Below are 15,280 nucleotides of genomic sequence, written 5' to 3' on the forward strand. Positions count from 1 at the left end.
CAATTGTGGTCAAATAGGATAAAGGAAATACATTGCTTTTGGCTTCTTGCAGCCATATATCAAAAGGGTGAAGTAACTGATATTCACAACATTGTAAGTGCACAAGTAATTTGATTCAGTAGCAACATAATTCAAATAAACCAAAACAAAGGTCTGTTTCCTTCAACATACACCAAAAGCAAACCAAACTAAACAAAAGGTCTGTTGGATTAAACACAGAGAACACCAAAACAAAACAAACCAAGCAAAGAGGTTCTACTTCCTTAAACATAATAAAATATGGTGTTTATAATAAGTTGCACACTGATTCTTAAAAGGATCATTTCTTCTTAGATTGGTTCAATCTCGATGTTGGGATGAATTTAAACATTCCAGATGCTGCCTGACTAGTGGTAGCTGCAGTTGTATCTGCACCGACACTCCCTTATACCTGGGGCCTCCTAATTGTTTGCTTTGGACGTCTGAATGGTTGCTGAGCCTAGAATTTACAAGATTGTTATGAATTTTTTTCTTACAACTTTCAACATACATATTAATCTAATTACAAGTAGCATACCTTGGGTGACTTGAGACATTAGTTGTGGCTCGTGAGGGAGGATTTTCAGTTTGAGTCTCATGAGAGGCAAGATTAGGAATTTGCATGCTATCTTCTACAAATCCTTCATTCTGTATGACCAATTATAAGACAGTTAGATGCCAAAGAAATAACTCATAAGACAATTAAGTCCATATAGAATAACATTTATGGTACAAATAAGTCCCCGCATACAGGGGCAATAGTACACTCCACAATATAATGCAAACTAAGACTCTGCAAGTGATGGACATATGCAATAGATGTTACCTGAGATAATGGGGCTGATTGAGAAACAACCATCTTATGCTGTGGCTGGGCCTGCTTCTTCTTTCCTTTGGCCTTTGAAGATGATCCTTGCTGGGGTGCCCCTTTGCATGTTTTGGCATTGTGACTAATATCTCCACACTTGGAGCATGTAACTCTGAAGGTCTTTCTGGCCTTTGTCCCATCAGGATCGTCTTCCAGTGCATCAGGTCTCCTTCTCTTCACAGGACACCCAATTGGTCTCTTAATTTTAGGGGGTATGGAACTAACTACTCCAGATTTATCCCAATATTCCTCACTATTGACAGGGCTTATGGAGTGAGCATAAGTAGCCCTAAATGCATCCATCTTCAGCCATTGATGGATATATCCCTCTGGTCTATCTCCTCTTCTGCCAATTGCAGCCATTGCATGCACACAAGGGATCCCTAGTGTCTAATGTAAATTGGAGTTGTGATTAATATATGATGAATATATCAGAATGTTACTCCCAACAGCATGTTATGCACACCATAGAAAACAACCTTTAAGATTCAAACCTATAAAATTCGAATTGAGCACTAATTAAGTAACTAATACAAGTAAAATGTAACCATTACCTGTAAGTTGCCACATGTTACAAGAACATGTACTATTTTCTAGATCCACTCCCACTTTCTTCATGTGATACTGCACCTCAAAAATTTGTCTGGCATCATCACCAATCCATTGAGCAGTCCAATATTTGCATTCTTTTATGATGTCATCAATCCTCTCTTGTTGCACTGGTGCCACTATGCCTGTGTAGGTGCTCAAAACTCTCTTATGATGGGCCATCCTCCTCATGATGTAGCATCTCAATTCTTCCAGCATTGTCAAAATGGATTTTCCTCTGTAGTGTGCTATCTTGGCATTCCACACTTCTGTCATGTTATTGGTGATATTATCTAGTTTCGGCCAGTGATTAAAATGTGATTTTGTCTAGCATCCAAGGTCGAATTTTGCAAGGTAAGCCCATGCATCCTTGTTTACCTTCTTTAGTCTATTCATGTGCTCTCTGAACTCTGCCTTCGTACTGCTTTTAGCACAAGCCCAGACGACATTCTTCAACTGCTTGCTCTTGTACTCATTGGTGAAATTCTTCCATATATGTCTAACACAGTTCCTGTGATGGGGTCAACATCCATTGGGGGAAACCTTTCCACCTTCCCATTAATGTACACTAAGACACCTTTGTTATCTCGAACAAAGCTTCCACCATGATGAAACACTGGGACCACATCTTTCGACATCTAAATGCCAACAAATAAACAAGTACAACTCATTTCTTATTATATCCAATATCGCTAATCACTACAACTATCCACGACAATGCATGCAACCAAAATCAGAAATTCAAAAACAATCAAGTAAAAAAAACGTTTTACTGACCTTGATCAGTTGGGTGTTGAACCAACTGCCTTCACAACCACTTTCACGATCAATGTCACCAACGAGTATGAACAGAGTAATGAGTATGCACAATGTTGATGGAGGTATGGAAGGGTTTTCTTTGTAAAACCTAGCAGAGCTAATGGGGTATGGAGTAATTTCACAAACAATTGAATATGAAGAGACTTGTATATCAAATTGGCCCCCCAAATAAAATGGCGTCGTTTTGTTGCACTGCCTTCCATCGCGGGGACCTATTTGTCCCTTAAAAAATAACGTCGTTCTCCTTTTTTCCAAAACGACGTCGTTTTGTCCTGCAATCACAAGGACCAAAGTGTCCTCGACGTGACGCGTCACTCTTAATCCGACACGTCAGCCAGGTTACCTCCACGTAGGACGTCAACCTGAGACCTGACCGGCTGAACCTGGTGTGGGGACGTATCTGGTGTGTATCTAAGAAGGTCAGGGACAAAATTTTAGTTAAATTTTGTTGGGGACAAATCTATCTAAACGTGAATTCCTTGGGGACCTATTTGGGGTATTACTCTTCAATTAAATATATTCAATCCTACATATCATTCTATCAAACGGTTCCCAATGTAATCTTCACATAAAAATTAAACATCGATACATAGTGTGTTGATTTTTAGAGAATAGAGACAACAATGCTTTTTCAGGGTTGGCACAAGGTTCATGGAAATTGTAAGATATTAGAGGCGCAATCGGTTTCAAGAACAAACAAAGAGAGAGAGAGAGAGAGAGAGAGAGAAAAGTTGAAATAGAATGACCTAGATAATTTGTATTCAGAAAAATTAGTTTTACAAATGCTGCCGTGTGTGTTTATATAGTGCAGAGTGACAACTAACTCTAACAGCAAAATAACTGAAAAACTAATCCAGCTTGCATAGCTGTGCAACTGACTTAGTTAGCTTTGGTCAAATAGCCTAACATGTCCCCTTAAGCTGGAGGGTCTGTTTTGTACACTCTGAGCTTGTTTCTGAATTTGAGAAAGGTAGATGTAGACAGAGGTTTCATGAGTGTGTCAGCAAGTTGATCTTGAGCTGGAATGTGTTGGATGAAGACTTCTTTCTTAGCCACCTGATCTCTGACGAAGGATTGGTCCAATACAAAGTGTTTGGACTTGTTATGTAAGATCGGATTGGCACAGAGAAGTACTATACTCTGATTGTCACAGAAGATTAGAGGTTTGGTGGAGCAAAAGAGTCTGATTTCTCTTAAAAGATTTTGCAGCCACATGATCTCAGCGAGTGCATCAGCAATTCCTCTAAATTAAGCTTCTGTGCTGCTCCGAGACACTACTACTTGTTTTTTGCTGGCCCATGATATTAGGTTTGATCCGAGGAAGATGCCAAAGCCATTTGTGGATTTTCGATCGTCTACATCACTTCCCCAATCCGAGTCACAAAATCCATATATTTAAAAATCTGAGGTGCTTCGAAATTGCAGCCCATGATTCAATATTCCAGCCAGGTACCTGAGAATTCTCTTGACGGCTTTCCAGTGAGTTTCAAGAGGATTTTGGAGGTATTGAGCTACTTTGTTGACAGCATAGGTGATTTCTAGTCTTGTACATTGGCATACTAGAGACCACCAACTATGGATCTGTACAGTGTCAGAATGTTGAAGATGGTATTTCCAAAGGCAGAGAGTTTCATGTTTGAGGTCATAGGTGTAGGCATAGGCTTGGCAGCACTCATGTCAGCCTTTTGTAACAAGTCTTTAATGTATTTTGTTTGGTGTAGGGTGGTGGTGTTAGAGGGGCTTCTTCTGACTTCAATGCCCAAGAAGTAATGCATTTCACCAAGGTCTTTGAGAGAGAAAGTGTTGTTGAGCTGTGATACAAGGGATGCAATTTCGGTTTCAGAGGTTCCTGTGACAAGGATGTCATCCACGTAGACAAGAATGTAAGTAGAGGAGGTTGGGGTGAACTTGGTGAACAGAGACACATCATATCTGGTGCTGGAGAACCCATATTTTTGGAGAGTGGAGCTTAACTTTGTGAACCAAGCTCTTGGGGCTTGCTTGAGGCCATAGAGGGACCTCTGCAACTTGCAAACTTGTTGAAAATTTGAGGAAGTGAAGCCTTCGGGTTGGACCATGTAGACATCTTCATGAAGATCGCCATTGAGGACAGCGTTGTTGAAATCATATTGGTGGATCTTCCACCCCTTTGAGATAGCTAAGCTCAGAATAACTCTTACAGTTGCAGGTCTCACAACCGGGCTAAAAATTTGATCATAATCCACTCCTTATTTTTTATGGAAGCCCTTGGGAACCAACCTCGCTTTGTATTTTTGTATGGTGCCATCAGGGTATTTTTTGACACGAAACACCCACCTACAACCTATTGGTACATGCTGAGAAGGAGCATCAACAAGTCTCCAGGTATGGTTCTTCATGAGGGCTATATACTCTTTTTTCCATGGCCTGTTTCCACTGGGGACTGGCAAGAGCCTGTGTAATCGATTTTGGCAACTGATCATTGGATTCAGACGCAACAGCAGTGAAAACTCAAGGCTTGAAGATACCATTCTTGCTCCTGGTTTGCATGGCATGGGTGTTTTCAATTGGACGGGAGGTGGACGGTGCAGGTTGAGAAGGCAGTGCTCCGGGGCCAATTACAGCCTCTAAAGGGTTAGCTGAACCTGCACTTGGAAGAATATTAGTAGAACGAGAAACAGATGCAGAAGATAGTGAAATAGATGATCATTACTAGTATTGGAAGATTGAGTATGCGTATTTATGTCTAGAGGTGGATTGGATCTGTGGAGGACGGGATACGTAGTGGATGGGAGTATGGTTGTTGACTGTGGCTCAGATTGAGTGTGACTCGGGTTGTGGATAGACATTGTGAAATATGGAAATTCAGACTCATGAAACAGGACATTTCTTGATATGTAGATTCTGCCAGAGAGAGCTAAACACTTATAACCTTTTTGGTTTTGTCCATAGCCCAGAAATACACATTTTTCAGATTTGTGGTCGAATTTGTGTTGGTTGTAGGGTCGCAATAGTGGATAGCAGGCACAACCAAAGACTTTGAGGAATTTATAATCAGGAATTTAGTGAAAGAAGATTTCTAAGGGAGATTTGTAGTTCAGGCTTGGTGATGGGAGTCTATTGATGAGGTATGTAGCAGTTAGTATGGCTTCATCCTAGAAATAGATGGGTAGAGAAGCTTAGGTTAAGAGGGTGAGGGTTGTTTCGGTTAGGTGTCGGTGCTTCTTCTCAGCAATCCCATTTTGCTGAGAGGTGTATGGGCAGGTTAACCTGTGAGTGATGCCATTAGTGGTGAGGAAATTTGTGAAGGATTTGGATATAAATTCACTCCCATTATCTGTTTGTAGGGACTGAATTTTGTGACAGATTTTGGTTTCGATGAGGGCTTTGTATTGACAGAAGGCTTGGAACGTTTGTGATTTGGTTTGCAAAAGGTAAGTGCAAGTGTACTTGCTGAAGGCGTCTATGAAGCTAACATAGAATTTGAAGCCGGATTGGCTAGGTATTGGGGCTGGGCCCCATAGGTCGGAATAGACAAGTTGTAGAGGTTGGATGTACACTGTGGTTGAGAGACTAAAGGGTAGTTGATGCATTTTGTTTGTGCAGCAGGCAGGACATAGGGAGGGGCTAGGTTCTGAGGTTGAGGCTGTTGTGTTTAGTGTGGACAATATGTGTTGGGTGACCTTGTGGGAAGGGTGACCAAGTCTATAGTGCCATAGGTTAGGTGAGGAATTTGTATTTCTTGATTGATGACTTAACATCGCACTAGCTTGAGTTCTTTTGGAGATATCTGAAGTAGTGTAGCATTTTGAAATGTCAGCAGAATTAGTAGAATGACATTTTGAATATGTAGGCTCATTAACATGACTTTTTGCATTGAGGATTGTATCAATACACACATCATTATGAAGAAGACAATTTCTCTTATTGAATGCAACCAAATTTTCACTATCACATGTATCAACACACTTTTCATGCTTTTTACAGTTGGTATTTGCTACACTTTTACTACTGGATTCACTTATTGATGGAGACCTACAACTACTGTATACTGAGTCTTTATTTCTAGGAACAATTGTACCCTTGCTAGAGCTTTTTATAGCCACATTTGCATTAAATCGGACTGCAGCATCTTGTGCTTTCTTTTCTTTTCCATTTATGCAGATTGATCTTGGAATTTCAACACCCTCAAATCTGTACAATCCATTTCTAAGCTTGCCTTGAAGAAGAATTTTTTTGATACTTGACATTTTACATTGCATAGGTAAGGCCAAAATTCAAAGAATACATTATTGTCTAGTGCAAACTTTGCTACACTGATAAGGTTCTTTGATATGCTAGGCCCAAAACAGGAACATAGCATTCTGCATGAGACTGAATTTTTTACTAGCAACCATCATTGTAGCAACACTAAACAACCACCATGAAACCCAACAGCTCCAGAAGGGGAGTCCATGTGGCCATGACACCGCGTTCTTCACGCAGTGCATGGACATCCTCGTTTTTTATTCTGTCTATTCAGTCACTCATCCATCTATACATTCTCATCTTTATCATACTTAAGCTTATACTTATGCTCATATTTTGCTGCTGCATACTCCATTTCATATAACTTAGTTTAATGGCAATGCAATAAAATTATCACTTCCACAAGCCTTTTGAGTCTTATAGTTTACATTCTCTCTAATTTTTTTATTATCTTATATAATATAGATGTTGTCTCTAGCGGCTAAAGATAGCTAGATGTTGATCAGCAAGTGAGGTCAATACATATGACAAAGAAAAAGAATAATTTCTTTTTTTGATTCTTTTCTGCCACATATTAAAACCTTACTTGCTGGTTAATACCTAGCCTTTTTTAACCACAAAAAACATGGCGATATAATATACCTAAGATGTTTAAATCTCCTTACTTGGAAAAACACATTTGTAGCTCCTCAAAATTGATAAAATTCACCTAATTAGTAAAATTTTCAGACTTTTCATAATTTTTTCAGGGTTACTAATATTTTTTTTTATTTAAGGGATATTATATCAATTAAAATCTTTCGACCAAAAATAGTGGTTTATCCTTATGAAAATACAAGCAGTGTAAAGTTACACCTGATTTCATCCCATATATATAAAACATTTCCTTTTGGTTTCTTTCTTGACTAACCAAATAGCTGAAAATCAAAATGCAACTTTGTAGAAAGTAATTCTTGCTACTATTCTACTACTGCATATCATAATGGATCAGCATAAACAGATTATTAGAAGTTTCAATTTAAAGGAATTGTTTTGGCAAAACTGCAAAAGTTGTTGAACAGTCCTCAGTTTTTGGCAACTGCAGCTGTGTACTGGACAATCACATGAACAAGCTTCTTTCAATAAAGCAGCTGAGATACAGAACACTGATCTGAAGTCATACAAAAAACATGTTCTTGTAAGTTTTAAATGTTAACCCAATATTGGCCATTTCTCTAAAAATGTATTATAACCTATGTTGGTCATAATCATATGGCCAAATTATATGGGACTACTTCACACACCAATAATGGATTTTTCTGAGTGGTGGTTGTTATCTACCACAGTATAACCTGTTATTACTATGCTCGTGATTGAGAATTTCTCTCCCAATTGTTGATTTTCCACAATGCCTCCCCATGAAAACTGTTGCAAGTATTGGAGGGTATTGACTGACTTAACTTCTGAACTGAGATGCATCAAAATCACTTTAATGAAATATCTAAAACTACTAAAAATATGTTTCCATACATTCTGAAGAATATATAACATAAGATAGACAATATTTTAATTTTTAAAGGCATCAGGGCCGTGTTCTTAAGAGTAAAAGTAGCAGAGGAGTTGAGTTAGAGAAGGGAATAATAATGAGAATGATTTCGTTACTGATTGATTAGTTAGTTTCATGCTTTATAAACTGTATCAGAATGCACCAAATCCTAACAGACTTTCCAACACATAGCTGACGTTTTTTTTGTCTGAAATAAATTAAAAAAATATTTGTTTCGCAACACGTTATTCGAACTTTAATTTCTGAGATACGTTATTTTTTTTTATTTAGGATAAATTTGTCGCATCCCAGCAAACTTTATAATTTAAATAGAGTTCACCGCACTATAGCGAACTTCAAGTGGAGTTTCCAAAATAAAAGCATGGCTGTTGGAGAACGGAACTCAAAACCACAATTCCATTCGTCTCTTTGGTTCTCATATTGATATTTTTTTCTCTACAATGTCAATAAATTCATTGTTATCCATTCATTATGATAGTGAAATAGTATATGATGAAGAAGACTCTATCGTTTTTAAGTATGGAAACCAATAATTACGTACATGACACCAAAAGTCAACAGTCTAATAGTGTTGAAGAATTTGATATTATATTCCGTTGGGCAGCAACACACGAAAAGAGTGAAAAAAAAAATTACTACAGATATCCGACCTAAGTAGATGACAATTTGATTTATAAAAAATATGTTACAGTTGTCTTTGCTATGTTGTTATTATGTTTATTAGACCACTATTTTGAGAAAATATTGCTGTTGTTTTGAATTAGGTAACGGTTACGTGACAAAGAGGACGTAGATCTTATAAGGTCGTGGCACAATCGATGGGCAAATGTTCATTTATTGGAATTATTCATGTTTCTCGTTGAGTTGGGTGGATAATGATCATCTGCGGATACTATTGATGATAATCCGTTAAGTGGAGCTGTTAGATGAAATATTAAAAGGATGATGGTCGATCTAAATATGCCACCTGAAGACAGTTAAGAGGACTCAAACGTTAAACTTGATAATGCTGACATGATGGAAGATAATGTTAAAAGTTATGAGGGTTTTGCTATTAGGGATTTGATGATGGATTCGTACGAAATTAACCCCGATGACAGAAACATGCTGATGATGAACCAGCAAAAATTTCTTATGATGGTGACAAGGAAGAAGAGATGAACTACTATGGTGACATACAAATCACTCCTCCAGGTTAAATTTTGATGCAATGACTTTGGATTAGTCGTTTACCCATAGAAACAGGATCCAACTAATGAGTTCGAAATTAGACAACAATTTGAAAACAAAAAAGAAGTCGTGTTGGCAGTTTAAGTTCACCAAGAGTATGGCAAACTTCATATAAATTATTAAGTTTGCCACCCTAAATCCCAAAATAAAACATATCTGAAAAATAAAAAGATCGAATAACGTGTTATTGGAAATAAATATATTTTTTTTAATTTATTTCAGAGAAAAAAAAAAACCATAACAAACTTACTAACTTAACTCTTTGCTGCCAAACTGACTACGTGATGACCTGGTACCTTTGGCTAACAACCTATCAGGTGAACTACCACCTTCAAATTTGTTATTGGGAAACTTAACATATTCATATGATTCTTTAATTGTATATAATGTTATTACAATTTCAAGAAACTCAATGAAACTCTTCTATGAAAATTTCAATTTATGTTTACCCCAACCAAACATAATTCTTAGAGTAAAACTAGTTTCTATTGAATAATTAAGCATAGGATATTTCATTCGTAGAATAATTACGCCCCCAAAGTTGGGTAGAATCCTACTGCTGAATGGTAAGTTCCAACAGCAATACAATATATATCACACACCTTCAAATTACAAACACGATAAGTACAAGCAAGCATCCTCGCATGCTTAATATGAAACAAAAGAAAAGCATTCTCTAGTGAGAAATTTATTTCTATTTGATATATATCTAAAAGAGCTGCGGCATATGCCTCATACCACACACTATATCAAAGGAGAGGCGCACCCTAGATAACATATGTTCGAATGCTGAGGCATATGCAAACACAGATCAAGAGAACTCAACACGTGTTCAACAGTTTTGGTATTTGGTGTCCAGTGAGGACATTGCATGCCACCCGATGAAGAATATTCCGAGTATTGGAAGGTAAACCGCATCAATCGAGTTATCTGATTTGAAAAGCTTAAGAATGGCCCAAAGGAGGAACATACTACAGTTCATGCGAGAGAGTTTTCCACCAACAAGAATCTTAACACCCACAGCCCAAGCAAGCACCATGAAACTTAACAATCCAAGCATGTCAACAGCTATGAAAATGGAGACTCTTGCTTTTGTGGCCAAATACTTTGCCAGTAGCGTCTGGCTGTATATCAAGAAAATCCAAAGAAATATGCTTGCAGAAATCGCATAAGATGACATGCGTTGCACGGTTAATTCTGGATCTGTAGCTCCCATCAAATCGCCCTCGGGAACAATCTGATATGTTTGTGAATCAACCATTTGGAGAAAAACAGCAAAGTGGGAATCCATTTCAGTTTTAAAACTTTTTCTTCCCTCCAAAACCATACTACTACCACCTTACTATCACAACAATAAAATAAAAAATATAAATAAATTTAAAATAAAAAAAATGGGTAAAGTATTCATAACTCACAGCTTCAATCCAATGCTGAGAAGCCAACTTTTGAACTTGGGCGTCTAGGGACAAACCTTTGCCCACCTGTCAAAAGAAAGAAACAAATAAAGGACCATATTTTCTTCGGAATCAAACTCAAAACTTGGTCCTTCATTTTTCCTAAACAATAATCGATCATAGATATCCGGATAGCATGGTATATATACTGTACAAGTCCAAGTATTCTTATACAAATCCCATCACTATGGAGTACTATCGATCACGTTAGTGTTTATGGAATGAAAGGAATAAAACAAAGAGGCAACAAGTGGCTACATGGAATGATAAGAATAAAACAAAGAGATATTTTAAAAATATTTTCAGCCACATTTTTTAATTGATAGTGTTTAAAGTTCAAATAGAAGATGAGAATGAGTGATTGTAATTGCTTGAATAGCATGCAAGTATTTCTCTGTGATTAGATCAAATGGGCACAAAGAACAGGACCCGCAACTATACAACTGCAATAATCTCAACCCTTTTCTTAAAAATCATCCTCTTGATTTACATGGAGAAACAATGAGAAAACAAAAATAAGAACAACAACAGAAAGAACAATAATAAAGTAATGATTAACAAATCAAGAACTCTTCCCCAACTCTTACCTCGTTATTGATAGGGTATAAATGATGTTCAACAAAGCCAACCATTTTACCTAGCAGAAGACGACGCAAATCTCGCTGACCCTTCTCCTCATTATTGATAGGGTATATATGATGTTCAACAAAGCCAACCATTTTATCTAGCGGAAGACAACGCAAATGACTCTGTCATCCATAATAAAGAGAAGGTTATTAAATTGGGATATGTATGGAGAATCTATTTTTTATGTGTGTATAGTAAGATACATAAACAACAATAATAAATAAAATTAAAAATGATATCCAGAAATAAAAATGACCGAAACAAGTAACCAAGCATAAAGCATAGGGATATGTCCTAAATAAAACAATAACACATAATAGGAAAGTCCAAATTATAAAACATAATCAACTCAGAATAACTGTAGAAAGCATAATAGGGCCCAAAATCATTAGCCAAATAATAAAAAGAAATAGTTAAAAAAAAAAAACTGTTTGCTTAATAGCTTTTCAACGGAGATGAGACTGAGGTTTGCAAACGGTTGTGGTGGGAGGATGGTAATATGTTCTTTTTGAGGCAGTTTCTATCTCAATTTAGAGGAAAAGAGGAAAAGAAACCCTTTTTCGAACTGGGTCACGTTCAACCTGATTCGATGCGTTCTTGGTCAATTTAGATTCACCCTGCGATATCGCTAACCCTCTGATTCGTCTCTAATCGTAAGTATATTGTCGCTATACTAACTACAATCGCTATTACTACCACAGATTATAGACATACAATTCGAAACCATAACATGAAAAGAAGACGCTGAATTTCATAGATTTGGTGCTAAATTAAATCGAAATGAAAAAGAATAGCAGTTCCTCGTCCCTGCGGGATTGGCCTTTCCTTATTACTTATTATAAAGTAGCTTTTTTCACCCATGGGAAGCCATCAGAGGCCAATCAACCCGAAACGGAGGTCGAGAAGGAGGGTCATACTACATATCAATGCTCAAGAGAAAATGAACCACTACAATCTTATATACTAAAGAGCCTGATCAAATGTAATGTTAAAATAACTTGAACAAGAAAATTATGACAGAAAATAATAAAAGCATGTTGGGCTAGCGGATCTAACAACAATTACAGGTGATGATGGATGAGAGAAATTACCCATATGTGTTCCATGAAGCAGAAGAACAAGAAGAAGAAAGAAGCAGAAGAAGAGGAGTTCAATGAACAAAGGCAAAAGTGAACAATGTCACCCCAACCCAGTTGTTACATCAGAAACCTTGTATCCAAAGAAAACCGCGTTGCTGCGACTAATTAATTCGGTAAAAAGAAAAAAGGGAGAGAAGCGTTGACTAGACTAGCTAGTTCCTTTCCATTCCCAAACGAAAGTGAAGCTGCAACTTCGCAAAGGGTCACTTTATTAAATAATGTTCACATTCACAGTTTCACGCACCGTTCTCAAAAAAACAAATAATATATTATCAACAAAATTTATTATTTTTTATTAACACATTAAAAATATAATCCTAATATTTCTCTACTTAATAAAATACGAAAGAATGGAGAAATTTACCGTCATTGTTTGTCCATGCCAAAAAAAAAAAAAAACTCATTATTTCTGATAAAAAAGAATGAATGGAAACCACTGAAGGAAGATTACCAAGAAGGATCTTCGGCAAAGCGCGTCTATCTATCTATCTATCATCAAGTTTAGAATAGCTCATTTGGTTGGGGCAATGGCATTTGTTAGCAACGGAATTGGACTAATCAAGATGGATAATGGAGTTGAAAGAGAAGAGGAACAAGGGATGCAATCTCACAAGAACTCAAGTGAAACGGTAAAACACCATTCTTTGCTTTATTCTTCTTCTGAGTTTTTATCTTGTTCCAATGTTGCCTATCATCACCATGATCAAGGTTTTCAGTAATAGTAGTTACAGCTTGTGATTTCGTTTTCCTTGCTATAGATTCAGGGAAGGCGTTCAAGTGTTCCAGAAACATTGGTATTTCAGTGTATTTTTTTAAATATATAATTTTAGAACTCACAGAACTCCCAAATAGACCTGCGAGAGCTTAGAACAGTTACAGACATCTATAACATCTCCAACAACCTGTTTTGAAGCTATCCAGATACCCCAATAACCCTGAGAGAGCTTAGAACAGGTACAGACATCTATAACATCTCCAACAACCTGTCTTGAAGCTATCCAGACACCCAAATAGACCTGCGAGAGCTTAGAACAGGAACAGACATCTATAACATCTCCAACAACCTGTCTTGAAGCTGTCAAGACACCCAAATAGACCTGCAAGAGCTTAGAACAGTTACAGACATCTATAACATCTCCATCAACCTATCTTGAAGCTATCAAGACACCCAAATAGGCCTATGAGAGGTTACAACAGCTACAGACATCTATAACATATGCAACAACCTATCTTGAAGCTATCAAGACACCCAAATAGGCCTGTGAGAGCTTACAACAGTTACAGACATCTATAACATCTCCAACAATCTATCTTGAAGCTATCAATATACCCAAATAGGCCTGTGAGAGCTTACAACAGCTACAGACATCTATAACATCTCCAACAACTTATCTTGAAGCTATCAACAAACCCAAAGAGGGATGTGAGAGGTTACAACAGTTACAAACATCTATAACATCTCCAACAACCTATCTTAAAGCTAACAAGACTCCCAAAGAGGATGTGAGAGCTTACAACAGTTACAGATATCTAAACTAGCAAGACACCCAAAGAGGAATGTGAGAGCTTATAACAGTTACAGACATCCATAACATCTCCAACAACCTATCTTAAAGCTAGCAAGACATATCATAACAATTTATCATGCTTCCATACCAATTTGTCGACTTCACCATGCTTTATTATCACCTTTGAAAGAATTCGCAGCAAGACGCTTAATTCCTCCCACTCTCTCAACTGTCTCCGCTATTCCAAGCTCTAAACCCAATTATGCCCATCCCACACCCCACATTCACTAATGCAACATACTTTATCATTAGAAATACTAGAGCCGAGGAAACCTTTCCATTAATCTCCCTTCACTAAGTCACAAATCATACCAAAACCATGTCTTAGTTCCATCCCCGATCACAAGTTGCATACCTTGCTCAAATTTCTTGGGAACTCTGGGTCACGCATATGCAAACTTCTAATATCCCCTCAAATACCTCCATAATTCTTTCTCATCTGGTTCACCATCCTCTCACTAATATTTAAATTGTTGCAAGAGCATACAACTTTTTTTCATAATCGGCATTCTTCCTTATCAAATCTCCACAACCATTTAAATTGTACGACTATTTTTTTAGAGCAACATCACCAACCCCAAGGCCTCCTTTATTTTTAGGTCACTACAATTGAAACACCAACGTTCTTAAAATAACTGTAAACACGAACTGAAACACCAATTGAAATACCAATATTCCTGGAACACTTTATTGTTGTTGTTGTTGTTTGAGATCATCCTCTAAAATTGTTGAAAAACTAATATTCTTGAATCATTTGGAAATTTTCCTAGATTCAGTTGCAAACAAAACAGAGACTTTCCTTCTGTAACTCTGGTTTAAATTTAGAGTAGAAATTAAAAAAATTAAAAAAAAAATTAACATGCAACATATTTGCTGTGAATTCTGCAGATATCGCCGGCAGAGGTTGAAATTCAGGTCTGTAATGAAAAATCTTCTTTCTGTCTTTGCCTTCATTATTGTACATCACTATTAGTAATTGATAATTTAACAAAGAGTCTACACATCCAAATTTTTTTATTCACCAAGTTTAACCAGTTAAACAATCAAACTTGAAATAATACTTGACATAACTAATTTTTGTTATGTTAGACCAATATGGTTAGACTTAGTTAACAAAAAAATTTAAATATGTAGTATTATTCAAAAATACATGTAAAATCAATTATTAATTATTTATGTATAAATACATGTGTTTA

General features: G+C 36.8%; 2 protein-coding genes across 3 annotated transcripts in view; one reads left to right on the forward strand and one right to left on the reverse strand.

Annotated features, from left to right (window-relative positions):
- Positions 1-9,778: 9,778 nt before the first annotated feature.
- The window catches only part of LOC107486075 (uncharacterized), a 7,727-nt gene continuing 2,225 nt past the window's right edge, over positions 9,779-15,280 (reverse strand). The window contains exons 1-4 of one of the 2 annotated variants that reach the window (XM_016106617.3): positions 12,469-12,699; positions 11,338-11,499; positions 10,712-10,777; positions 9,779-10,533 (exon numbers count right to left, since the gene is read on the reverse strand). In XM_016106617.3, coding sequence (XP_015962103.1) covers positions 10,129-10,533; positions 10,712-10,777; positions 11,338-11,499; positions 12,469-12,483 — 648 coding nt within the window. In that variant the 5' untranslated portion in view covers positions 12,484-12,699 and the 3' untranslated portion in view covers positions 9,779-10,128. Of the gene's footprint in view, positions 10,534-10,711; positions 10,778-11,337; positions 11,500-12,468; positions 12,700-15,280 lie in introns of those variants that run through there. The other variant, XM_052260130.1, reaches the window with a different exon arrangement.
- LOC107486073 (uncharacterized) overlaps positions 12,713-15,280 on the forward strand; it is a 16,151-nt gene continuing 13,583 nt past the window's right edge. Inside the window, exons 1-2 of the mRNA XM_016106616.3 lie at positions 12,713-13,145; positions 14,973-14,999. Of these exons, the coding sequence (XP_015962102.1) occupies positions 13,044-13,145; positions 14,973-14,999 (129 nt within the window). The 5' untranslated portion in view covers positions 12,713-13,043. The remainder of the gene's footprint in view (positions 13,146-14,972; positions 15,000-15,280) is intronic.

Source organism: Arachis duranensis, chromosome 4 (genome assembly GCF_000817695.3).
Source record: "Arachis duranensis cultivar V14167 chromosome 4, aradu.V14167.gnm2.J7QH, whole genome shotgun sequence".
Lineage (NCBI taxonomy): Eukaryota > Viridiplantae > Streptophyta > Magnoliopsida > Fabales > Fabaceae > Arachis > Arachis duranensis.